This window comes from Polypterus senegalus, chromosome 1 (genome assembly GCF_016835505.1).
Source record: "Polypterus senegalus isolate Bchr_013 chromosome 1, ASM1683550v1, whole genome shotgun sequence".
NCBI lineage: Eukaryota > Metazoa > Chordata > Cladistia > Polypteriformes > Polypteridae > Polypterus > Polypterus senegalus.
The window spans coordinates 23,090,651-23,118,081 of NC_053154.1; the positions used below are offsets into that span (position 1 = coordinate 23,090,651).

General features: G+C 41.1%; 1 protein-coding gene across 2 annotated transcripts in view; it reads left to right on the forward strand.

The window, feature by feature from the left end:
- The window catches only part of LOC120523405 (uncharacterized oxidoreductase YjmC-like), a 91,437-nt gene that overhangs the window by 23,006 nt on the left and 41,000 nt on the right, over positions 1 to 27,431 (forward strand). For both annotated transcript variants that reach the window (XM_039744700.1, XM_039744691.1), the window contains exons 2-3: positions 19,913 to 20,061; positions 27,013 to 27,201. In XM_039744700.1, the coding sequence (XP_039600634.1) occupies positions 19,959 to 20,061; positions 27,013 to 27,201 (292 nt within the window). In that variant the 5' untranslated portion in view covers positions 19,913 to 19,958. The remainder of the gene's footprint in view (positions 1 to 19,912; positions 20,062 to 27,012; positions 27,202 to 27,431) is intronic.

Sequence of the window (27,431 nt, forward strand, 5' to 3'; positions counted from 1 at the left end):
GGTGTATCTGTACATCATTCTACAATTCAGCAGAATTTGCACAAAGATCATCTGTATGGCAGAGTGATGAGAAAGAAGCCCTTCCTGCACTCACACCACAAACAGAGTCGCTTGTTATATGCAAATGCTCTTTTAGACAAGCCAGATTCATTTTGGAACAAAGTGCTTTGGACTGATGAAAATTAGAAAATGCTATACAACATCTGCATTGTGGCAACACCTACAGAAAGTATTCTTGAGTAGGGCTGCAGGGGTCTATCCTAAGCAAGGCAGGGATGATACCTGGGCAGTCCATCGTAGGGCAAAACCCAAGCGGGTCAATTCATCAACGTCAGTCCACCTAACCTGCATGTCTTTGGACTGTGGGAGGAAACTGGAGCACCAGAAGGAACATACAGTACATACAGAGAGGACTCAGGACACAAACCCTGGTCTTCTTACTGCTACCACTGTGCCACACCCCCAAAATATAAAGGAGAACTAAAATTCCATAACAATTGAAAAATATGATATTAAACATCCAGTCATAACAGCAGCCATGCAAATGAAGTTTAACTGTGATTAAAATACATGTAGAAAATGGCACCATGAAGTCAGTCAGTCAGTCATTATCCAACCCTCTATATCCTAATACAGGGTCACAGGGGTCTGCTGGAGCCAATCCCAGCCAACACAGGGCGCAAGGCAGGAACAAAGCCCCGGGTAGGGCACCAGCCCACCTCAGTGGCACCATGAAGACATCACAAAATAAAGATTAGTGTTAAATAACAAAAAGAAAAATGATTTGAATAAGTAATAAACTGTAGAAGACAGACACATTCCTAACTCTGCCCTTCCCTTCCTTTTTTCCCTTTTTTGGGATGTTCCCCTTGGTTATTTTTCCTTACTCCTCCTAGATGTTGAACCTAAGGGGCTGGGGCCGCCAGTCATTGCTCACTTCTCCGTGTGTTGTTAATTATGGCGGACACCTGGGGACTAATAAAAGCTCAAGCCTCACTGCTTTGCTAAAGCTTTGCGTGCTTACACTACACCAGCAGCCCTGCTCTAGAGACAAAACTATATTTTGAGTTTCTTTCCTTTGTTCTCCTCCTCTTTGCTTTCCAGTTCTATATTTGTAACCTGACTTTCTCTTTTCGCTCAGTCATTTGGCCTGTTTGGCGTCAATTGGAGATTCTGTTCTTGTTTTCAGTACTCAGAGATTTTAATGTACCTCTCGAGTTCTCCTATATCTGTAAATATGTACAGTGATAATTTATATTTTTTCACCTTGGAAACGTACTTACTTTATATTTCTTTCTCTTATTTCTTGTCAATTACTAAACCATTGGTATTTGATTTTTCATCTTTTATTTTTTGGAATAGGAGGCAAATTAGAACATCAGTGCTGTCATCAAGGCGAACGTCTAAGATAAGATCTGTCATGTTCCGTTACAGTATTTCTCTGAAACTGTAGAACGTGTGAAACTTTGCCAATTGCTAAGCACACTTGGTTCTGAATCATTGTGGATGGTTCCCCAAAAGACTAGAACACCCCTACCGCACACTAATGGAAGGTTATTTTAACTATCTTGGATCCCGATGAACACCAATTTTGTTAGTCGCGTCTCCTGTATTAATCGGAACATCCCAGCATTCAGTGCTGATGACGTCTAAATTGTCGAAGGGTTGAAAGGTTGTCCAAAATGATGTAGTGGCATCAAATATTAGGACTCCAAAACTCTTCTCTGTGATTTTTTTTTTTTAGCTGTAATTTATTTATTTTTTGATCTCCTGGTATTTTAAGTCATGCTTTCGTATTTTGGTTTCATATTCCCGTTTTGTGGTCTGTATTTTGACAATTTGTTTGGCTCGACCTCATGGTTTTTGTCCTCTGCCTGCTGCTGACCATGTTTCTCCCAGTCGCTTTCCTTCTCAGCAACCCCACTGGCAGAACAGGGACCACCTCCAGCCAATTAATACAGGCTGGGAACTGTCGTCCTTTGTGGTTCATTGAATGCGATTTGGTGTTGGTGTTTTTGTAAGTACAGTATTACTATTGTCTTTGGATGCCTGTTTTTTCTTTGGCAGGGCTGCTGGAGGATATTCCCAGAGAGGTGACTCTCTTTGCTTTGTGCTTAGGGTCATTGTCCTGTCAAAAATTGTACCTTTGGCCCAATCTGTGGTCCACAGTGTTCTGGAGCAGGTTATCTTTAAGGACTAGGCTGACCCGCCTTTTAAGGCGACCGACTTTTAAGTTGACCAGTTCTTAAGGCAATTCAATATGTAGATCAATTTGATATTTTATACAAACTCATTCGTTTGGTTATATTGCATTTGAGCGGTATTACTTTAATACTCGTAGTTTCTGTTATTTTTGTGATGAAATTTAAACTTTTTTTCTATATTGAGGTCGCCCTTTTGAACCCCCCTGATATTTACTACGCAGTGAGGCATTTGTACTCCATCAACATTAATTATTTCCAGAGACATAATTTTGTCTATTTTTCCAGCGCATCACACACAAAAGCAAGGGAACGATGGGAGCACCAGAACTCTGCTCACATCATGTCGCTTCGTACCGCAAGCTGCAAATAGTAAGTCTGTGATAAGCGGAATACCGCTATGCTTTCCACTCACGGGACGGAAGGACAATCCTGACCGCTTTTATATAGTAAGAAAGAAGAAGAAGATATCGCACAGTCTGGAGTAGAAAATCATCTTTTACCTGGAAAAACGAAACTAGAAATCCCATCGTGCATTGCAAAATGGACGGGGCGTGTGTGAAACTCCGCGCCTGCGTAGCACTCACGGGAAGGAAGGACAATCCCGACGGCTTTTATATAGAAGGATATCTCTGGACTTTACTCTGTTCAATTTTCCCTCAACCCTTACTGGTCTATCAGTCCCTAACTCTGACAAACAATCCACCATTCATCATTTGTAGTAGTATTTGAGCAGGTAATGAGTGCTGCCTAGTTTCCTGCAGATGTGACGCTTTGAATTTAGACCAAACGGTTTAATCTTTATTTGTCAGGCCAGAGAATCTGAGAACACTTTGAGTGCCTTTTCACAAACTCCAAGTGGACTTTTCATGATTAGTGGAGTACTGCTGTGATTGTTGTCCTTCTTCAAGTTTTCTCCCATGCTCCATCTCCTCTAATTTTTCAGTTTGGTTCCGTGGCTAGCTCTAATAATAAGAGTTTTGGTTGTTCCAAACTTGAGTTTTTGATACCAGATAAATTCACACACATTACTGAAAATATGTATTCTCTTTGTCTTTATGAGCTATTGAGTGTAGATTGATGGACAAAATGGCAAATGTATCGATTTCAAATTAAATCTACAATACAATAAAGTGTGCAGAAAGTGAAGGGGTCTGAATACTTTCTACAACCACTATAGTTAGGCCTGGTGAGCCAGATAGATAGATAGATAGATAGATAGATAGATAGATAGATAGATAGATAGATAGATAGATGTGCAAGGCACTATATAATAGATAGATAGATGTGCAAGGCACTATATAATAGATAGATAGATAGATAGATAGATAGATAGATAGATAGATAGATAGATAGATAGATAGATAGATAGAATTTAAGTTAATTAATATATGGGGAGAACATACAAACTCCTCACACAAGCTGGGATTCGAACCCGGGCCTGTAGAGCTGAGTGATAACAGTGCACAACACAAGCAGGTAATCTCACTTGCTTAGCCAGTCCAGTGCAGTCAGCGACTTCATAAAAGAGATGAAGCAGCCTGAGGCTCTTGTGACGTCTTTATATCAAATTAATATGTGTAGCGCTGGTTTGTTCTTGTTTTTTAAACTCAGTTAGCGTCTGCCAGACACTTCTGCTTGAAAGTTTATTTTTCATTAAAACTGAACACGTAGGTTGAATGGCCAAGATAAAAAGAGGAATATTGCTTTCAGAATGTAAGCATGCAAAAAAGAAAACAGCTGGTGTTTTTCAGAATGTAACATTATGGAAAGTAGCTATCATCGGTAACCTTAAATATAATTTTATAGTTTATAAATATTCCTAAATCTGACATTTCTTTCTTGCTGTGTTAATTTATTTATTTTCATAGCAGATCAGAGATGAAATCAAACACACAAAACTTGTGACTTCATATTTCCCTTATTATTATTATTAATATAATAATTATTATTATTATTATTATTAAATATTGATGTTAGATAGAATGCCTAGAGGGGGCTGGGTGGTCTCGTGGCCTCAGGACCCCTGCCGTTTTTTTTTTTGTTTTTTTTTTCTCCAGCCGTCTGGAGTTTTTTTTTTGTTTTTTCTGTCCTCCCTGGCCATTGGACCTTACTCTTATTCTATGTTAATTAGTATTCCCTAATTGTATTCCTTATTTATTTTGTCTTTTTTCTTTTTCTTCATCACGTAAAACACTTTGAGCTCCATTATTTGTATGAAAATGTGCTATAGAAATCAATGTTTTTGTTTTTATTGGTGATAAGAAAGCTTTGCTTACTGCCTGCTTATTTCTTTGTGTTTTCATTTTTTAAATCCACTTTTCTAGTGTTTATCTCAGCAGAAATTCTCACAGAGGATTTGTACAAAGCTTTTTCAAAACCTGTCAGGATCCAATTGATAACATTTTAGAATAACCATTTAAATTGAGGAAGCAGGTTCTCTCCCCTCCTTTTCTCCATTTCTCTTTATTCAGTTATTATTTTAGCTATTAATTTGTCTTTACTAGCATAAAGTTTTACACTGCTGGCCTAGCTCTCTTTCTCAGGGGTGGAGGTTGATTTGTTAAGATCCTTTTTCTTTTTTCTTCTTTTTTTCTTTTCGTAAAACTCGAGATATGTGTATGGAGTGTTATTTGATTTTAATAAATTCAATAAAATAAAAAAAAGAAATTGGCACAATAATTATAATAATAATAATAAGAATTCTTTACATTTATACAGCGCTTTTCTCCCTACTCAAAGCACTTCAGTGAGTGAGGAGCCACTTCAACCACCAGTAACGTGTAGCACCCACCTGGATGATGTGACGGCAGCCATTTTTGCACTAACCACACATGAGCTGTTAGGTGGTGAAGGCGTGAGAGAGAGAGATAGTCAGTTAGAGGCAGGGGATGATTAGGCCATGGAAGGCAATTTGGCCTGGACACTGGGGTACACCCTACTCTTTACAAAGAATGCCCAGGAATCTTTAATGACCACAGAGAGTCAGGACCTCAGTTTTACGTCTCATCTGAAGGATGGCGCAGTGTCCCCGACACTGCACTGTAGCATTGGGTCCACATTCAGACCAACATTTCTCCCAGCAGCAAACCAAGCTTTTCCTTGATGGTCTCCCGTCCAAGTACTGGCTGGGCCTGAACGTGCTTAGCGTCAGGTGGATGACCTCTTCTGAAGTGCACGTGGTATGGCACAAGGCAGGTGCCAGTCCTGAAGGCGCCTTTAAAATTCTTATCATTTTTCTTTTCATTACGACTACACTTAACTTCTTATTGTTCCTGCCACAGCGTTAATATTGTTTGATTATTCACATTTCATCCATCCATTATGGGTTGTCAAACAGATCCGTCCATCTCAGGTTCATGGAGGTTGGCGCACTGAGCTTATCCCATCAGAATTAAAGTTAAGGCAGGAACCAACCCTGAACGGGGTGCCTGTGCACTAAGAGGCAGACTTGCCCACACTCGGGGGGTCATTCATCTACCTAACAGAATGTTGGAGGAGGTGTGCGCACACCCAGAGAAAAGGTACTCAAAACACCAGGATTTGAACGCAGTGCCCCATAGCTGTGAGACAGCAAGTATAGAAAATGCTGATATGTTGTTCTACACGCATTCATTTAGCTCTTGCTTATGTTAAAGCAACTTGAAAAATGACCAAGGTTTTCATGATTTTTAAACCTGGATCTCCAGCAAGTAAGCTGAGGCCCACCAGGAGTCGCTGCTAAGGATTTTGCCAGCAGCCTACTACTTTACCCTTCAGCACCTTCAATGATTTTTCCAAATCTACTTATTCTCACATGTGGGTTGTCAGGGCAGAAGCCTAACGTTGTAGCCTTGGGTGCAAGGCAGGGAAAAACCTCAGACAGAGCACCAGCCTGACACAGACAGATAGTGTAACCAGTAGGGGACAACACTGAGTCACAAACCCCAGAAACAGAAATGGCCAACACAATCCTGGGTTCAGATAAAGGGACTTTATTACAGTTATATGCCCGTTATTACGCAATCCCAAGATAAGTTGGATCTCTTTCCTCTCCTTATGCCTTCCTAGTGAGTATCACCCGCTACCTCTCAACTCCTTGTGGTGAAACGGTGGGCTCCTTTTGGACATGTGAAAACCAGGGAGATGCAACCCACCTGACAATGTGTTCTAACAGCACCCAGGGACCCTTACAGGACTCTGACTCCCATGCAACCCGGTGGGTGTCCAAACTGGGACACCTCAAGAGGACCACTGCCACTTGTTGTATGAGGGATGGAACTCCTCTCACCCTCCAGCTTCTGCTGGTCCGTTCCTTACATTCTTCCAGGTTGGGCAAGAAGTCGTTCTCTCGTCCAGTCAGAATGCCCACCTGTCCTCCATGACACTTGCAATAGTTACATGTATGCAGTGCTTTTCTAGACACTCAAAGTGCTCTGCATAGACAATGGGGAGCCACTTCAGCCAGCACCGAAGTGCAGCACCCACCTGAATGATGCGATGGTAGTGATGTTTTGCGCCAGTACATTCACTATTAGGTGGTGATGGGGTGAGAGATACAGTTAAGACAAATAGAGACAGGGCCATGGGGGAACACCCTGCTTTTTTTGAAGGACTCCCATGATGTTTGATGACCTCAGAGAGTCTCTTCTAAAGGACAGCACTGTGTCCTCATCACTGCCCTGGGGTATTGGGATCCACACACAGACGACAGGGTAAGTGTCGACTTCTGGCCTCACCAACACCTCGTCCAGCACCCACCAAAGCTTTTCCTAGATGGTCCCCCCATTCAAGCACTGGCCAGACACAAACATGCTTAGCTTGAGGTGGGTGATCTGTTCTGAAGGGTAGGGAGTATGGCTTTAAAGATATGGGATCAACTGTGGCGATCCACCAAGCAAAAGTGTATTTACTTAAGAGATCTCATTAAAAAACAGTTAAGTGGGGAAAGGGATAATGTGCTTACCACATCCCCACCCAGCATGCCACCCAGCTCTTTCCTTAGGAATATCTTGGGATGCACTATTACATTTATAACACAATGGTTTAATGCAAGGATCTCAAACTCCAGTCCAGGAGGGCCCCAGTGGCTGCAGGTCAGTCAGTTAGTCAGTCAGTCAGTCTCATATCCTAACTACAGGGTCACAGGGGGTCTGCTGGAGCCAATCCGAGCCAACACAGGGCGCAAGGCAGGAACAAACTCTGGGCAGGGCGCCAGCCCACCACAGGTGACTGCAGGTTTTCATTCTAAATCTTCTCTTAATTAGTGACTTGTTAATGCTGCTAATTCACTTTTTTTGTTTGATATTCTATATGTTCTATTTACTGTCCTATATGTTGTACTTATACTGTCTGGTATGTTACCACTGTTTCAGTCTCTTCTCATAAATATTCCTTTTCTTCCTAATGTTCATTATTACTGCTGTGATTGCTGCATTGATGATCAAAATGTGTCAAATGAAAATACGTGTCTTGTTTTATGTGTATGATGAAACTGAGGGTTTCATTGTCACAGTTGTATTCTCTTCCAATAGGTAAACTGCAGGTCCGGTACTTTGAATTCTAGGTGGTATTATCACGTGTATCAAGTCGAATTTGAAAATGCTTTGAGATGCACGATTAGTAAGGACTGCTCTTATGGTAAACAAGAATAAGCGTTTCTGTCAAAGACAGATCCATCCAACCATCCATTTTCCGACCCACTGAATCCGAACATAGGGTCACGGGGGTCTGCTGGAGCCAATCCTAGCCAACACAGGGTGCAAGGCAGGAACCAGTCCTGGGCAGGGCGCCAACCCACCGTAGTCAAAGACAGATTTGTTTTACAAATTACTATAAATATGGTTCGCTGCCTGCTCTTTTTTTTTGCAAATGCACAAGCAGATCTTCATGTCAGCATCTGTATCAATCAGTGAAGTGTCTACAAAAGGGGTCCCCAACTCCGGTCCTGGAAGACCCCAGTGGCTGCAGGTTTTCATTCTAAACCTTTTCTTAATTAGTGACCTGTTTTTGCTGCTAATTTACTTCTTTTGAATTAATTCATTTTAATTAATAAAATACATATATATATATATATACAATAATAAAAATAATATTTAACTCTTTCAGGACTGATGTTGACTTTTGTCAAAAGGAGGAATTGACGATGGTAATCGACTGTAAACGGTGACAAAACCAACCGTTTCAGTTGGACTCTCGTTGCTAGAAGGAAAGTTAGATTCATTGGTTTGATCGAGATTCCTGCGCTCTGCGTGAATAGCAACAGCAGAAATGGGACTGACATCTGGCGAGACAGCAAAGCAAATGCATAAAGCAAAATACTCCGCGGATGACGTTTTGCCTATTATAATCTCTGAACTAGACTATGACTTGTCGGATTCCGATTTTGATACAAGTGATCGAAAACGAATGTGAGGTTCCAGCGCCAGCTGATTGGTCCCCAGCTAATCGTGGTACTGACAATGTTCACCAGGCAGGACTGCCACTTAACAATGATAAGAGGTAGAAACCAGATTGCAATGCACTGCGAACATGACCGCTCCTGCTGATGCTGCTGCTGCCCCAACCCGCAAAGACAGCCTGGTAGCAAGCCTGCCGCACATTCTTGGCAAACTGGCACCCACAGCATGCAGCAACAGACATTTTATGTTGATTTCTGTTTTAAACCATTGCTTTTCTTTGGGAAAAAAAATATTCACCCCTCAAAGAGTTAATGTAGTAATAATAGAGGTTAATGGTATACGTATGTTGATCTTGGGAATACAGCAAAATTAGAATCTGGGGGCACCAAAATCCTTGAAGTGCTTAGGACCTCTGTAGCAAAGGACCACTTTATCTTTAGTAGGTTCAGGACTTATAGTGTTCATTCCGGAGTGTCGATCAGGACACTGGCAGAGGATGTAGAGAATTCCACACAGCAGCTTAGATTGAAATTGAACTCATTTATTTGGAGATATACACCTGTATTCGAATAGGTATAGGTGTATTTGTATGTGTGGTCTACAATAAAAAAGAATACATAAAACTTATTGATAAAGTACCCAAAGTCCACTAGATGGCAGTATTACTGAAATTGAGCACTAGCTTAGCGGCCGTAAAGAATCCAAATCAATAACGTAATCAGTACATGTAAACGACTTTACATCTTAATATATAAAAACACAAAATACAAGTGAGATGCAAACGAACCCACCTCTGGTCATCAACGCACACTTATCTTAACTCGGTACACTGCTGATTCTTACTTATAACAAACAAATGCGGAATTGGCGATTGCGGCACCCGTGCACCTTCTTCGCTTTTTTAACATCCCATAATGGACACTCTCGTGCATGCTGGGAGGTGCACCTTTAAATGTGTTCCGTGTCTCTTTATAATTGATATCTCTCTAACAACCTCTAAAGGTCTTAATTCCGGCCCTGCCTAAGGTCCATGTGAGTTTTGATAGGCAGTAATGGCAGCAATTTACTTTACAGAAAAAGTTGGAACTTCTCACTGCCATTGTTGCTGGGAAAAATGAAATAAAGACGTTGCCATCGCATTTCACATTCGGTAGTCAGGTTTGACACCTGTATGTACTGAAAGACCACTCTATGTGCAAATCCAATTATGACGAAATCCCCATTATAACGAGTTGTCTGTCCTGTCCCGAGCACTTTGTTCTAACAGAATTTGACTTGCAGTTGTTCCCTTAAGTGTCCCTGGTGATCCTTAACAGGTAATTGAGTCAAGAGCTGGTATTGAGATAGCAATTTTGTGTGTATATGTAGTACCTTTAGGTTTTGCTCAGGAACAGCCATACTGCTTCCAAATTTCTTCAGTGTGAACACAAGCAGGCAAAGTGACCTTCTCAGAGTTCTTTTGTAGTGTTTTTGTGCAGCATGCACCATCCCGATGCACTTTACAAGTACAGTTCAATCATCACAATATTTCTTCTGCAAAAAACACCAGCAACTGGACTTGAACCCAAAACCTTCAGGTGTGTAGTCCAGCACCTTAGCCCATTAGCGCTCACTAAGATAATCCAGGATTTATATTTGAAAGCACATTGTAAAGGGAGGTCTAACAAAGATGTCTGACATGGTAAAGAAGATGTAAGTGTCTGGCCTTTGCCCTTTTAGTAAACAAGGATTTTTCCAGTCGGTCCAGAGTGCACTCGGTTACCACGGCTCCGTCGTCAATCACAGTGAGAGGATGAGGACGGCCACTTCATGATATCCCAAGTAACATCAGAGCCCGACACACATTCATTCTGTTGAAAGCCACAGGGAGACAGCAGAATAAGGCCACGCTTACTGTCCTCCTTACATGAAGCTGTGATTTTAGTGTTAAAGTACAGCCAGGAATGAAACAAAATGGTGCATACTGTACAGAAAAACTGATAAATGGAAAAATGCGAAAAAGGTCCCGGTGCACAGGGAGGTCTCAGGTTGTTTAGGGGCTTCACATGATCTCAAACAACTGGATTGGAAGGCTGGCGTCGTGTACAAGGTTGTGGATGTGTGCCATAGGACTAGAGACATCAGTGAGTGCTATATAAACCTAGCATGAAGCATTACTAAGATTTTTACATGTTGTTTTTGAAAATTTCACTGGAAATCAAAGCGGCACATTATCTGACACCTGACCTGTTTTGTTGAGTTCATTTACTTTTATTTTGGCCATTTAGTTGTACAAAGTGATTTACAAATCAATGCAAAGCCATTCCTAGGTTGTTTCTCCTGTAAAGGTACGGTGGAAACACAGGGGGCAGGGTATGGAGGTATGCAGCCTGGGTCTGGCCTCGGGTCCCAATCCACATGTGGTGGTGATCAGTGCATGCTCCCAACCTGATTAGTTTAAAATAATCCATTTTAGCGTCAGCTTCGTAAAACGGTATACAAAGTGAGACACAGCTGTTTCGTTCATCACTGCCTATTATATTTTGTGATGTTATACTCCACACAGTCTGCGGACCAAGATTCAGGGTACTGGACGATGACAGTTGTGACATGGTGCATGCTGGTCAAGCGTGCAAATAGGAACTTCATTGTATTGTGCATGAACGATTAGGAAAATAATGAGGAAAAAATAATTGCAAACTGTGTGATGGAACCTACCTTGGCAGTGTTGCTCAATTTTATCCTTAATTATTCCTTCCATTTATTTTCCTGTGATGCATGTTAAGTTTATTGGACTATAGATGCTTGGATCTGTCTTGTCACCCTTTTTGTATAACAGGATAATATTTGACATTTTCCAGTCCTATGGAATTTCCCCAGTGCACAGTGACTTCCTAAAAACATGTGTCAAGGGTTTATATCTGTACTCACTAGCCTCCTTAAGAACTCGAGGATAAATATTATCTGGTCCTGGTGATTTGTTTGATTTCAGCTTATTTAATCAGAGCAGCACTTCTCCCTCTACAATTTCCAAATCCCTCCGTACCCCCTTAGTAGTCCCTGTTACTGCTGGGAGGTTACAGTGGGATGCAAAAGTTTGGGCAACCTTGTTAATAGTCATTATTTTCCTGTATAAATCGTTGGTTGTTACAATAAAAAATGTCAGTTAAATATATCATATAGGAGACACACACAGTGATATTTGAGAAGTGAAATCAAGCAGGTGCATAAATTTGGGCACCGTTGTCATTTTATTGATTCCAAAACTTTTAGAACTAATTGTTGGAACTCAAATTGGCTTGGTAAGCTCAGTGACCCTTGACCTACATACACAGGTGAATCCGAGTATTTAAGGGGGTCAATTGTAAGTTTCCCTCCTCCTTTAATTTTCTCTGAAGAGTAGCAACATGGGGGTCACAAAACAACTCTCAAATGACCTGAAGACAAAGATTGCTCACCATCATGGTTTAGGGGAAGGATACAGAAAGCTGTCCCAGAGATTTAAGCTGTCAGTTTCCACAGTTAGGAACATATTGAGGAAATGGAAGACCACCGGCTCAGTTCAAGTTAAGGCTCAAAGTGGCAGACCAAGAAAGATTTCGGATAGACAGAAGTGATGAATGGTGAGAACAGTCAGAGTCAACCCACAGACCAGCACCAAAGACCTACAACATCATCTTGCAGCAGATGGAGTCACTGTGCATCGTTCAACCATTCGGCGCACTTTACACAAAGAGATGCTATATGCGAGAGTGATGCTGAGGAAGCACAAACAGAGCCGCTTGAGGTCTGCTCAAGCACATTTGAACAAGCCAGCTTCATTTTGGAATAAGGTGCTGTGGACTGATGAAACTAAAATGGAGTTATTTGGGCATAACAAGGGGCGTTATGCATGGAGGAAAAAGAACACAGCATTCCAAGAAAAACACCTGCTACCTACAGTAAAATATGGTGGTGGTTCCATCATGCTGTGGGGCTGTGTGGCCAGTGCAGGGACTGGGAATCTTGTCAAAGTTGAGGGACGCATGGATTCCACTCAGTATCAGCAGATTCTGGAGACCAATGTCCAGGAATCAGTGACAAAGCTGAAGCTGCGCCGGGGCTGGATCTTTCAACAAGACAACGACCCGAAACACTGCTCAAAATCCACTAAGGCATTCATGCAGAGGAACAAGTAGAACGTTCTGGAATGGCCATCTCAGTCCCCAGACCTGAATATAATTGAAAATCTGCGGTGTGAGTTAAAGAGAGTGGAGAACACAGAAAATGTTCAAAATAAACATAATTCGTGGAAAAGAAAAATCATCTGTTAGACCAAATGATACTTTGACGTTTGAAGACATCCCTGGGCTAGTGGTAAAAGTGAACAAAGTATTGCCACTGGCTGCAGGTGGTCTTTGTACTCACGGCTACAACGACACAGTCGGAGTAAACGTGAGGTTCAAACAATTAGATTAGATTGGAATAGGTAAAGCATATTAATCCCAAAGGGGAAATGCAGATGTATACAGTAGCAGAATCCTAAAAAAACAAGGATACAGACTCACAGGACAAACAGAAAAGTTCCTCAGATGCACTTCTTAGCACACCATGGTGGAATGAGTCTGTCGCTAAAAGTGCTCTCAGAGAGGGCCTCCTGGAGGGGATGGAGGGGATTTTTCATGTTTGTCAAGTTTGCCACCATTTTCTTTTCCATAACAGCTTCCAGTGTGTCCAGGGTTGGCCCTATGATGGTACAGGCTTTCCTAATAAGTTGATCAGGCATTGTCCTTTTGAGCTCAGGTTGCTTCCTCAGAAGACTGCAGCATAGAACACCATACAGGCTACTATGGACAAATCCAAAGACCTGAGTCTCCTTAGGAAGTCCAGTCTGCTGTGGCCCTTCTTGTCCAGCGCCACTGTGTTGTCAGATCTGTCCATTTTGTTGTTCATGTGGACCCCCTAGGCACTTGTAGCTCTGCACCACTTCCACATCTCCCCCTGAATGCTAAACGTTATCAGAGGCTCTTTGGCACCCCAGAAGTCCACCACCAGCTCCTTTGTCTTGCTGATGTTGAGCTGGAAGTAGTTCTCCCTGTACCACAAAGATAAAGACCTCCATAAGCCCCCTGTATTCTGACTTGTCTCCATCATTAATGCAGCCTATGGTGGACGAGTCACCTCATGCTGGTGTTATACTGGACATCTGTTGTGTAGAGGGTGAACAGGAAGGAAGATGGGACAGTCTCTTGAAGTGCTCCAGTATTGCACAGAAGGAAACATAAAAAACAAGGATACTTACTCACAGGATAAATAAAATCAAACAATCAAATAAATGTGAATTTGTACAGAAAATCTAAATATATAAAAGTCAATGTACAAATGGATGTTTGTGTGCATGTATGTATGTATGTATGTTCCAGCATCACTTATGAATGGCTGGAGCGATTTTCATGAAACTTGGTACACATGTTTCTAATTGGTCGGCTAAAAATACTGTAGGGTGAAATCAGGCCTCTGCGGTGGGCTGGCTCCCTGTTGGCTGAGATTGGCTCCAGAAGACCCCCCTGACCCTGTAGTTAGGATATGGTGGGTTGGGTAATGGATGGATGGAAGGAAATCAGCCCTAACCCACCCCCTTCTGGGTATGGTGGATGGTGATCTTGCGGTCTTGTATGCATGTTTTACTATTCAGTTGACACTCAGAACGACCACCAGAGGGCGAACTGGAGGTGACTGCCTGCATTCTTTGTTTGTGTGCCACCGCGCCCCTGTTGCATTTGAAATTAAATAGAGTGGGCCCATTCCGAGCGTCAGGTAGATGATAACATACATACAAGACTGCAAGACAAGCACATTAGTGAGTCTTCATTGTTTGTTAATTTATGTTTATGTTAAAAGTTGTGGGGTTTTTTTATTATATTTTTCTCAAACAATTAAAAACAAAAAAACACTTTATTTTCCTCCTGGGCAATGCCAGGTATTTCAGCTAGTAGCAACTAAAGAGTATAAGAATTAGTCTAGGACGAGGTGGTATTGAATTGCCTGATAGCAACAGGCGAGACAGACCCCCAGAAGTGCTTCTTACCACAGCACAGAGAAATTAGAGAGTAGCTAAAACAGCTCCAAGACGGTGACTCCTGGAGGGGATTTTTCATGATGGCATCCAGTTTTATCGCCATCCTCTTTTCCACAACCACTTCCAGTGTGTCCAGGGTTAGCCCTGTGATGGAGCAGGCTTTACTGATAAGTTTGTTCAGGCATTGTGCATCTCTAGAACAGGAGACCACAGAGTAGAACGTGACATCAGATACTATGAACTGCTAGAACATTGCCAGCGGTTTGCTGCACACATCCAAAGACCTGAGTCTCCTCAGGAAGTCCAGTCTGCTCTGGCACTTCTTGTTCAGCACCACTGTATTGACAGACCAGCCCAGTTTCCTGTTTATGTGAACCCTCAGGTGCTTGTAGGGGCTACGTTTTTAAAAAGATTAACTCTAGAATGAGCATTCGAGATAAATAATTGATGCAAAAATAACTTCCATCAAAAGAGGTTGATTTGCTGTTAATAACAAAGAGTCACAGTAGACGGAGATTTCTTTAGTCAACACAGTGTGCCTAATGATTCTGATAGTAGCAGGACCACAGGAGACTGATGAGGCTACACCGCATCCAAGTGCTGACTAACTAATGACCAAATGAAGCTAAAATTACTTCCAGAATATATATATATATATACTCACACCTGGTGGCATGGATTGTGGACTATCTTACAGACAGACTTCAATATGTGCGTCTTGGGAACTGCAGGTCTGACATTGTGTGCAGCAATACAGGGTCGCCGCAGGGCACTGTACTTTCTCCGGTCCTGTTCAATCTATATACATCAGGCTTCCAATATGACTCGGAGTCCTGCCACGTGCAAAAGTTCGCTGATGACACTGCTATTGTGGGCTGCATCAGGAGTGGGCAGGAGGATGAGTACAGGAAGCTAATCAAAGACTTCGTTAAAAGGTGTGACTCAAACCACTTACACCTTAACACCAGCAAGACCAAGGAGCTGGTGGTGGATTTTAGGAGGCCTAGGTCCTCATGGACCCTGTGATCATCAGAGGTGACTGTGTGCAGAGGGTGCAGACCTATAAATATCTGGGAGTGCAGCTAGATAACAAATTGGACTGGACTGCCAATACTGATACTCTATGTAAGAAAGGTCAGAGCAGACTATACTTTCTGAGAAGGTTGACATCCTTCAACATCTGCAGTAAGATGCTGCAGATGTTCTACCAGACGGTTGTGGCGAGTGCCCTCTTCTACGCAGTGGTGTGCTGGGGTGGCAGCATAAAGATGAAAGACGCCTCACGCCTGGACAAACTTGTTAAGAAGGCAGGCTCTATTGTAGGATTAAAGTTGGACAGTTTAACATCTGTGGCAGAGCGACGGGCGCTGAGCAGACTCCTGTCAATCATGAAGAATCCACTGCATCCACTGAACAGTGTCATCTCCAGGCAGAGGAGTAGCTTCAGTGACAGACTTTTGTCACCGTCCTGCTCCACTGACAGACTGAGGAGATCGTTCCTCCCCACACTATGCAACTCTTCAATTCCACCCGGGGGAGTAAATGCTAACATTACTTAAAGTTATTGTCTGCTTTTTTTATTTTTATTTTTCATTTTTTTTCATTTTTATTACTATTCAATTTAATATTGTTTCTTTGTATCAGTATACTGCTGCTGGATTATGTGAATTTCCCCTTGGGATTAATAAAGTATCTATCTATCTATCTATCTATCTATCTATCTATCTATCTATCTATCTATCTATCTATCTATCTATCTATCTATCTATCTATATACACACACTAGCCATTCCCCACGTAATAGTGAAACAGGACAGACTTTAAAAATCAATAAACAAAAAGGTATCGCTAGCTAAACGGAGGCAAGGTACACTCCAAAACACAGAGGTACACCGACTCTGCACTCCTGACGTCACAATTCCCCCTCCCCTCGGCCCACAGCCTCTGTCTCGGATTAGCACAAATATATCACTCCTGCAAGCGAACTATAAATGCAAATAATTATTATTATTATTATTATTATTATAACTATGATTCTTAGCACAATGAGAGCAGTCTCAAAATCAACCAGAATGTTCAAGCAAATTCTAGAAAAAACCCGATCTAAATCTGTGAAGTAGTTCTCTTGTGAAAAGCGGACAGACATACAGACAGACGTTGGATTTTATATATGTATATCTCTCTATTATAAAAAAAATCTTGGAAGGTTGAAAGGAGACGAGATGTGATTTTTCTCAGAGAGACACTTTCACATCCCGTGAGATGAGACTTTGTGCCAAAAGATTTAGCCATGCCCGGGGCCGGAAATAAAAGACAAAGAGTAAATGACAAAGTAGAGCATTGTGAAGAATTCAAAACCGTTGGCGCGATACACATGCAGAGCAGGTTAGAGATAAAGGAAGTACGAAAATTCAAAAGTCTCAAAAAAAGAATAGCAAAGGTCGCATAAGCGCAAACAAATGGAAATTATTACTCGGTGAAATAACGGAACAGCGAAAACAAATTGAATATATTGTTCAGATTTAAACTTTAAGTAAGAGACTTGTGTTGCCATCAGGGAAAAAAAAGTAGTGTTTCTTCCTAATGAAGAGCTGTTTCCATGAGAATTCAAAGATTTGTTGTTTGGTGAAAGTGAAATAAGAATAAAATAAGAAAAAATAATTTCTCATTTGTGTGAATACTATTGTCAGACACATTTCTTATAGGGAGAAACAAACCATATTCACTCACGAGTAGTTATACGTTGCGTTGTCAAAATGTAATTACTAAATTCCGGAATCAAAATTCAATACGATATTGACGAAAAGGTAAAAGCGAAAAGAGATCGAATATATGAACATAGATGATATTACAGAAGTGCGGCACACTACATGCACATCACGTGGCACAGCAGCAGCAGCAGCAGCAAGCCAGCAGCTGATCGAGCAAAGAGGAAGTAAAAAAAAATGTATTTGTTTCCCATTGTATCGCTGTTTAAGAGGGTGTTTCGGAGGAGCAACCACGTCTCCTTGGGGCATCTTCACAACGCTAGCCATCACAAAGTTACTTTTCTTGTGTTTTCAGTCATATCCTCTGAACACGTCGTTAGATATTAACACAACATGCGCACGAGTTCCAGCAAAAATTTGGGTGCCATGTGTGTTCAAGTTTTGGTATGTCACATCAGCATTGCTGTTAACTGTCAAAATTTCCATAGTGACAAACATGCCTGTCAGAACAGCTGGCATAAAATCGCCAGCTCCTTGAAAGTGGATGTTGAAACAGGCAAGATGAAATGGAAGCTTTGAGATGCCATGCAAAGAGGGAAATTTCCGGGAAAAGAAGTGAGGATTCTGCCATTGTAAGATAACACACTGTGATGGTAAGCCGCATTGCAACGCCGACAGAATCAATGGGTGTGCCTCAGTGTTTGATGAATGTTTCAATGTGCTGAAGAAAATCATCAAACTTAAATGCTGACATGCGAATGTCTTTATGGTGCTTTTCTTGCACAGGCAATACAAATGTTATATTCCCTATCATAATGACGCGGTACATTTAAAGGTCTCACATACCATCTTCTGTATATCTTTTGTCGTCTTATTTTGCACCTTCTCAAAAGCATCTTGCACTGCCACCTTGTTTACATAAAGTACATGCACAAGTATAGTCGGTACGGAGCTTGTGTAGCAGCAACGTCTGTCAGCGTACACGTTGCGTAGCGTCAAATATACCCTGGCCTTAAAATTTCAAACTGTAACAGCTGAATGAAAATGTTTACATGTTCTCGTAATTTAGCATTGACATAAATGACATAAAGGAGGTTTACTGCTTGTATTATTTTCTCACATTTGCTATTATCCACTTGAAAGTCACTTTGGATAAAATCCTGTCCATTTATTATCCAAACCTGCTTAATCCAGTTCTGAGCTAAGGGGCACAGCCATTTTAACAGCATTATAGGCCTCTGGGCAAAGCAGTGCACTGGGGTCCCAATCTACACAACCACTCACAGGAATAAAAATGTAAATGGTTGATAAAGTTAAACAGATACTTATTGTATTGGTATTTCCAACAAAATCAGTGTTTGAACTTTAAAAAACCCGCCATACAGCAAAGATTAATCAGCACAAATGTTTAAACAATACAACATGAGCCTTGAAAAAACGCAAAAGTTTCAACATATAAATGATACTCAATCGGTAAACCATACAGAAGGAGATGGCACTGTATGAAATGACTATGAATAATTTATTATTATTCAAATGTTCAGCACAAACATTTGTGAAATTTCTTTGTGGAGAATTGAGTTCAAGTGACGTTAACAACTACGATTTTACGTTTTGTAGTGAGTGAGATCCATACACATACAGGCACGTGAGGTAGCAGAGGTGACTGTTATGCTAAATCAGAGGTGAATGCCAATGTCTACTTGTCACACAATAACAAACATTTATAATTTAGTATTGTATATCATTTTTCGCTTCCCGGGTCCTCCCTGCGTGGAGTTTGCATGTCTGCGTGGGTTTCCTCCGGGCACTCCGGTTTCCTCGCACAGTCCAAATACATGCAGGTTAGATGGATTGGCCGTTTTTAAATTGGCCCTAGTGTGTGCTTGGTGTGTTTGTGTGTCCTGCAGTGGGTTGGCGCCCTGCCCGGGATTGCTTCCTGCCTTGTGCCCTGTGTTGGCTGGGATTGGCTCCAGCAGACCCCCGTGACCCTGTGTTTGGATTTAGTGGGTTGGAAAATGGATGGATGGATGGATTTATTTATTGACAGCAAGTCACAACATACATACATTAGCATTGGGCCCCTATGCTTGTGGGGGCCCCTGGCAACTGCCCAGCTTGCCCATGCATTAAGATGGCCCTGCTAAGGGGACTGCATTTTTTTTTTTTTTATGCAGCATGCTTGAGCCAGCTCCCAATGGAGTGGGCTTGGATGAAGGTCTCAGACTATTGTGTCAAAGGGACGGCATGACACCTGGAGTATTATGTGACTCCATTTCAGGGTACAGCGTGTCACAGTTGATCCAATATTTGCGGATTTCCACTAAAACGTCACTGTGATGCCCTGCATTTTGAGTTGCCTCATCAACCAGTAGACAACAAAGACTCAGTTCTTTTCAGATCTGCAAACTAGCCCGTCTCTGTCGTTTCCAAATTTGGAGCAAAGGTAAAGAAGAGCAGTCAAATGGGCCGAACGACAATTTAAAAATTAAATGTGCCTGTGCTGTGTAAACAGAAGGATGGATGTGCGCAGTGCTTGGGTCTGATGATAACCTTTCACTTAGTTGCTCTTTTTTAACCACGCAGGTGCCTCATTCTTCAGTCCGAAGTTCAGAGCTTCATCGAGAGGTGCATGATTGCTGTGGGAGCAAAACCTGCACATGCAAAATCCCTGGCAGATGTCCTGGTGGCTGGTGACTACAGGGGACACTACAGTCATGGACTGAACCGACTCGGTCAGTATTGATGTGAAAGGGCTACATAAATAAAACTTGTTATTATTATTATTATTATTATTATTATTATTTTTGAGTCCAGTTAATGCCACTGATTGACCAGGTTCAGTGTTAGAAAAGGTAGTTCTTCTCAGGTCTGGAGTCAGTGTTAGCAGCAGTTGATACAGCAAAGCTAGTAGGTTCTGAGGCTAAGGATCTGTGCTTGTATCCCGAAGGTTGCCAGTTTGAATCCCTGGTACTGCCAAAAGAGATCCTACTCTGTTGGGCCCTTGAGCAAGATCCTTAACCTGCAATTGCTCCAGGTGGTGTTGTACAATGGCTGACCCTGCGCGCTGTCTTTAGGGGAATGAGAAAACTAACAAATTCCTAATGCAAGAAATTGTACAAGGTGAAATAAAGAACAAAAAAACAAAATCTCTCTATCCCAACCCAATTAAAACTAGTGTGGCCTGTCAATTTTTACTTACCAGAAAAAGCAAAAAACACTTCAAGCAAGGTTACCTATTATAAATGATCTGTTTAGACTTCAATGTGTTATTATTTTACAAATGGTAATGAATAAGCTGGCATTAATATTGTTTATATTATTAATATTACACCCTGTCTTTTAAAATGTAATGGGTTTAAAATATTTTTTTATTCCACATGAGTAGTTTTGCGCAAAACAGTGGAGCTTCATTTCAAATGCAGTTTCACAATATTGCCTCTACATTTTGTTTTCCATGCGATTTTGCAATTGTGAAAAGCAAAAAATCAATAAAATAGATTTTTAAAGTTGTTTAGGGTGAAAAGCAAAAATTTGCTCCCTATGGGATATTCCATGGTTGATATTGCTGTCCAGGGCGGCACGGTGGCACAGTGGGTAGCGCTGTCGCCTCGCAATTAGGAGACCTGGGTTTGCTTCCCGGGTCCTCCCTGCATGGAGTTTGCATGTTTCCTCCCACAGTCCAAAGACATGCAGGTTAGGTGCATTGGTGATCCTAAATTGTCCCTAGTGTGTGTGTGTGTGTGTGCCCTGCGGTGGGCTGGCGCCCTGCCCAGGGTTTTTTTTCTGCCTTGTGTCCTGTGCTGGCTGGGATTGGCTCCAGCAGACTCCTGTGACCCTGTAGTTAGGATATAGAAGGTTGGATAATGGATGGATATTGCTGACCCCTTTCTCATGTGGAATTTGGCACCCTTGTCCTGAGCAAACTGCTCCAGCTATGTTAAATTTGAAGAGGGTCATCTCCAGGCGGCATGTTTCAGTTCTTTCCATAGATGTTCAACAGGATTCAATTTAGGGCTCCTGGAAAGCCACTTCAGAATAGTCCAATGTTTTGTTCTTAGCCATTCTTAGGTGCTTTTAGCATTGTGATTGGTCAATATGCATTTTAGCAAATTCCAGTCTGGTTTTCTATGTTTTTATCTCTACAGTCAGGTCCTCCTGGGTCCATTGAAACCACTGTCACTCAAAAGTGACAGATAATTCGATCAGACACTGATAGACCTTGACCTTGGAGTTCAGCTTGTATCTCTTTGGAAGTTTTCCTTGGCTTTTTGTTTGCCATTCTCACTATCCTTCTGCCTATTCTAGGGTTGATTTTCCTCTTTTAGGCACGTTCAGGGAGGTTGGCTACAGTCATGTGGACTTTTGTCAGGGGGACATCAAGCTGGTTAGAGGCTGTCTTACACTCTTTGCCTTTAACATGCTTGTCTATCATTTTCTTTGTGATCTCCTCAGACAACTCTCTCCTTTGCTTTCTGTGGTCCTTGTTCATGGTGGGACACATGATGATACCAAACGGCAGAGTGACGACTTTTCTCAATTCTTAATTGTTTATGATCTTTTCTGGGGGTACTAACAAATGTGTGGAGGCCATTTTAGAAGATTTTTGTAGAATTAGCAATACTTGATCTCTTGTCACAGTTGCTTTGCTTTACTCGATGTCATCTCAAAGAGATGAAGGTACACATGGGACAATGGCTCTTCATTTAAGAGCACACTCTCAACACATTTGTCCATGTCTATAAAAAGAGTAGCATCCCTAACACTGATCCTTGAAGGACACTACCTTTAATGTCACTTATTTAGATAGATAGATAGATAGATAGATAGATAGATAGATAGATAGATAGATAGATAGATAGATAGATAGATAGATAGATAGATAGATAGATAGATAGATAGATAGATAGATAGATAGATAGATAGATACTTTATTAATCCCAAGGGGAAATTCACATGAAAATCTCTTTTAACACTCTCGTCTTTTAGTGTGATTACTAACCTCTCATGTGGTATTTTATGAAAATCATTGTGAAAATCAAGCTAAATAATATCATGTGCACCTCTCATGATCCAGGATGCCATCATATTAGTCAAATACAATCTTGCTCTCTTCACCCACGTTGACTTTTTGCTAACCTGTTCTTGCACTGAACGTCTCGTTCTTTTCCCTAATTATCTCTTCCAATGATTTAAATGTGACGCACATTAAGCTAATGGAATCTGCCGAATCACCTTTTTAATGTAACGACACAATTGCAAATTTTCTCTGTCTCTGTCTCTCTCACTGTCTTTTTCTGTTATGATTTGGTTTTGTTATTTGATTTTTACTCCTTTTTAATAGTTAAATGGCACGATCTTGTGCTTGAATTGGGATCTTTTTAAGGTCAGGGATTCGTTTCCTGCCATTATTTGTTCAATTTTCCTAATAGTTTAGGAGCTCTGTGCTTTGTTATAACATCATGGATGACATTTTGGGTACTCGTCTCTAGGTCTGCATCTTGTATTTCTATGGGAGTGGCTTCAGAGGTCATGACCTGTTGGTATTCGGCGTGATGGGTTAAAAGGTCAGCCAGAAGTTTTCTTCCTTATCCGATCTGCGGATACATATGACTTTCAGAGACCTTTGCTAATTTTCTTCTCGCATGTATCATTCCGTTTTGACTTTGTTGCTTGTCCTTCTTGATTTTGATTTTTGTCTCACGCTCTGGTTTGGTTGCTGTTTTGGATCTCCCAGCTGTGACCCCATTTGGCCGTCTTTATGCATATCTTCTAATTTTTTTCTCAAAAGCTTTCCCTGTCAGAACACTGACAATGTAACAAGGTGGTTCACCCAGGTTGCCCAGATGCTCTCCCACATCTTGGGAGTACTGAAGTAGAAATGTTTATGGCCAGAAGCCCTTCCGATGCCAGCCTCCTTTAGTCACCTTTTTATGACACTCGAGAGTGATGGTCACCTGTGTTCTAATATTTGCAGGGGTTTCCCAGTTAATGCTTGGATGATTAAAGCCCACCCTTTGCTATAAGATCCACCTAGAAATTTGCTTTTTTGATTGTATAATTAACACTGATACCGGTGGTAGGTGGTCTATAAAACTCTCCCATTGTCAGGCCTCTGTCTTTCCTGCATATCTTTATCAAGATTGGGTTCATCTTCTACTTGACGTGGATTTCTATACAATACAATACAATACAATTTATTTTTGTATGGCCCAAAGTCACATCACGAGTACCACAATGGGCTTTAACAGGCCCTGACTTTTGACAGCCCCCCAGCCTTGACTCTCTAAGAAAAAAGTAAAAACTCCCAAAAAAAACCCTCGTAGGGAAAAGATTAAGGAAAACTTGGGAAAGGCAGTTCAAGGAGAGACCCCTTTCCAGGTAGGTTGGGCATGCAGTGGGTGTCAAAGAAAGGGGGATAAATACAACAAAATACACAGAACAGAACACAAGTAATCCGCAATACAATAAAATAATACAACAGAACTATTACAAGTACAGAGCAGAATTCAACAGTAGATGATATCACATAATATGATTTGGATTTGTTCAGAATCCTGGAGATCTCGGCCATCAAGCTGCCTCCCCCCACATCATTCCATAGCTGAGTCAGCGCTGGGCCAGCCAATCCGATGAAAAGACCCCTCTACCTGATGATTCCTGTGATCCTCCATCAGGGATTACTTTTCCTTAGGCAGGAAGAACAACTTGGCAGGTGGCAGTGGCACCAAGTGCCACATTTGAGTACCGAGAAGAGAAACAGAATAGGTGAGGGTTAGTAACAAATTATAACTTTCATATTACTTATGACTTACAACAGAGATGCAGACTGTACAGTTAATCAGCAGCTCTACTCAGGGTGTGCTAAACTGAAGTGGTGAGTCTTCAGCTGAGATTTGAAAGCTGAGACCGAAGGGGCATCTCTTATAGTAGCAGGCAGACCATTTCACAATTTAGGGGCCCTGTAACTAACCTCCCACTGTTATTTTTGGGATCATAAGCAGACGGGCATTTTGAGATCTTAATGCGCACTCTGGTTTGTAAATCCTGATGAGTTCAGATAAGTAAGCTGGACCTCGGCCATTTAAGGCTTTATATGTTACAAAGAGGATTTTGAAATCTGCCCTAAACTTAACCAGGAGTCAGTGTAAGGATTTAAGAACTGGTGTTATGTGTTCATATTTTCTTGTTCTTGTTCTTATATTTAAAGAAGGTCTGCCGGGAAGTAGCAAGACAGAGTTCAGTTTGGGTAGGATTGTTGGAATTTGTTTTCAGCTGTTAAGGAATTAAATGGATAGGACTGGCGAGCTTTGTTGGACTGAAAAATGTATTTGTCTAGATTGTTCTAATGCTCTAATCCACGCAACATTCACTTCTTTGTAAGTGGGGGAAAGACCTGAGCCTGCATGGAGAAAATTAATAAACTGAATAAATTCTTTTACACCTTTAGATGTACAGGCATTACTGTTTGATTTTTTAGCGAAACTGAAGTAGCCTAATGACAGGGAATCATGATTTAGGCAGCTTAAATATAACCAACATATAAAATTATTCCAGGTAAAACCATTTCTAGTGCTCCTGTTTACAAAACAAAATAGAAAAACTAGCATTTGCTGCCCTCTACAGGAGAGAATAGTACATCTATGGTTGTATTTCTTTAACATTGTGAGCCAAGTAGTGAGTGTAAAAGCGCTCATGTTTGAGGGTGCCTTTTCTAATGGACTGGCATCCCACTGAGGTGCTGATCTGTGCCTTCCACTTGATGGTGCTGGGATAAAGGTGTGACCCCCCTGTGGCCCTGGAGTGGGAGAGGTGGGTTAAGAAAATGAGTACAACCGAGCCTATCTGTAACTATAATAATAGTTTACTTGAAAATTCGCTAAAGTATTCTGTTAAAGTACCACTTCTGGTTGTGCGATTTTTCTCAAATTTCATATCTACTTATTTTTCGACATTTTTAATATCCACACAAAATTTGAATCATATATCTTTATTAATAGCCATAGTTTACTTGGGAAAAAAATCTGAAATTTGTTCAGGTAAAGTACCACTTCTGGTTGCCAGAAGTGGCCCACAAGTTGATAGGATTCCTTATTTTTGATATAAAGTATGTGTACAAGATCTCACTGACCGAGGGCAAAGTGTTTTTGAGTTATCGTGTTTACACACAGACATACAGACACACAGACAGACATCATTTCAAAAATGGTATCTTCGGACACAGGAAGGTCTAAAACACTAAGATTCATCAAAATCTCAAGGTCGAATTTTTTCACAATTCCTATACTTTTTCTATACTATGTATACAAGAAAGTAACAATGTAAATGTCCTGGAGTGGCCGAGTCAGAGTCCAGATCTCAATTAAACTGAGAATCTAGGGCTGGACTTGATCGAGGCTATTCACTCACGAGCAGTTCAGCAAAGCAGAAGAGTGGGGGAAAATGGCAATGTGGAGATGAGCAAAGCTTGATCAAGCACATCAGTTTCACATGGAAGTGGGAAAAGATGAAGAGGAGGAAGAAGACGAAGAAGAGATTTGCAAAGCTGATAGCAAGAGACCTGTGCATACAGACAGAAGGGGTGAATACTTCGGCATCCTTCAACATCTGCAGTAAGATGCTGCAGATGTTCTACCAGACGGTTGTGGCGAGTGCCCTCTTCTACGCGGTGGTGTGCTGGGGTGGCAGCATAAAGATGAAAGACGCCCCACGCCTGGACAAACTTGTTAAGAAGGCAGGCTGTATTGTAGGAGTAAAGTTGGACAGTTTAACATCTGTGGCAGAGCGACGGGCACTAAGCAAACTCCTGTCAATCATGAAGAATCCACTGCAACCACTGAACAGGATCATCTCCAGACAGAGGAGCAGCTTCAGTGACAGACTGCTGTCACCGTCCTGCTCCACTGACAGACTGAGGAGATTGTTCCTCCCCAACACTATGCGACTCTTCAATTCCACCCGGGGGAGTAAATGCTAACATTACTCAAAGTTATTGTCTGCATTTTTTATTTTTATTTTTTTCATTTTTTCATTTTTATTACTATTTAATTTAATATTGTTTCTTTGTATCAGAATACTGCTGCTGGATTATGTGAATTTCCTCTTGGGATTAATAAAGTATCTATCTATCTATCTATTATATAGTGCCTTTCACATCTATCTATCTATCTATCTATCTATCTATCTATCTATCTATCTATCTATCTATCTATCTATCTATCTATCTATTATATAGTGCCTTTCACATCTATCTATCTATCTATCTATCTATCTATCTATCTATCTATCTATCTATCTATCTATCTATCTATCTATCTATCTATCTATCAAGCTCTAATTTTGTGATTTTGTATTTGTAATTATTTTAAACCATTTGTAGAGACCTGTCTTCACTTTCACATTAAAAAGTTTTTTCTGTTGATCAGTTTTAAAAAAGGCAAATCCATTGTGATTCATTTTTTATAATGATAAAATGTAAAAATGCATTTATTGTCACTGTCTCCTGATCTTACTAGGCACATTGGGTAAAATGTGTGCTTAACAAATAGATTTACGAAAATGCAACGACATAATAATGTCAAGGCAGAAGACTAACCTGAATTTTTGTTTTTTGCACACTAATATATTTAATAGTAATATTCTTTTTCTTTAATATTAATATTCTTCTTCTTCATCTTCTTCTTTAGATATGTATGTAAAGGATATCAAAACCAAGATCTGTGCCAAAGATGGAGAGCCAGTTGTCATTAAGGAGTCAGTGGCCACTGCTTTAGTCGATGGCTGCAATCTCCTAGGACCTGTGGTTGGGAACTTCTGCATGGATCTTGCCATGAAAAAGGCCAAGGATGTCGGCATTGGATGGGTTGTAGCTCGAGGTAGGCACATCAGGAATGACAGGTCTGGTCATTGAGTGAATGACACGTTGGTTACTGCTCCGATCACACTGATCTGGTGTCCTGGTTTGAAATCCCAAACCCAGTTATTGTCTTGTGGAGTTACCATGTCCTCTATGTGTTTGTGCAGCTTTTTCTCTGGGTTCCTTCATTCTTCCTTTCACATTTCTAAAAGTGTGTGCAACCAAACTGGCCATTTGGCAGTGCTGTAT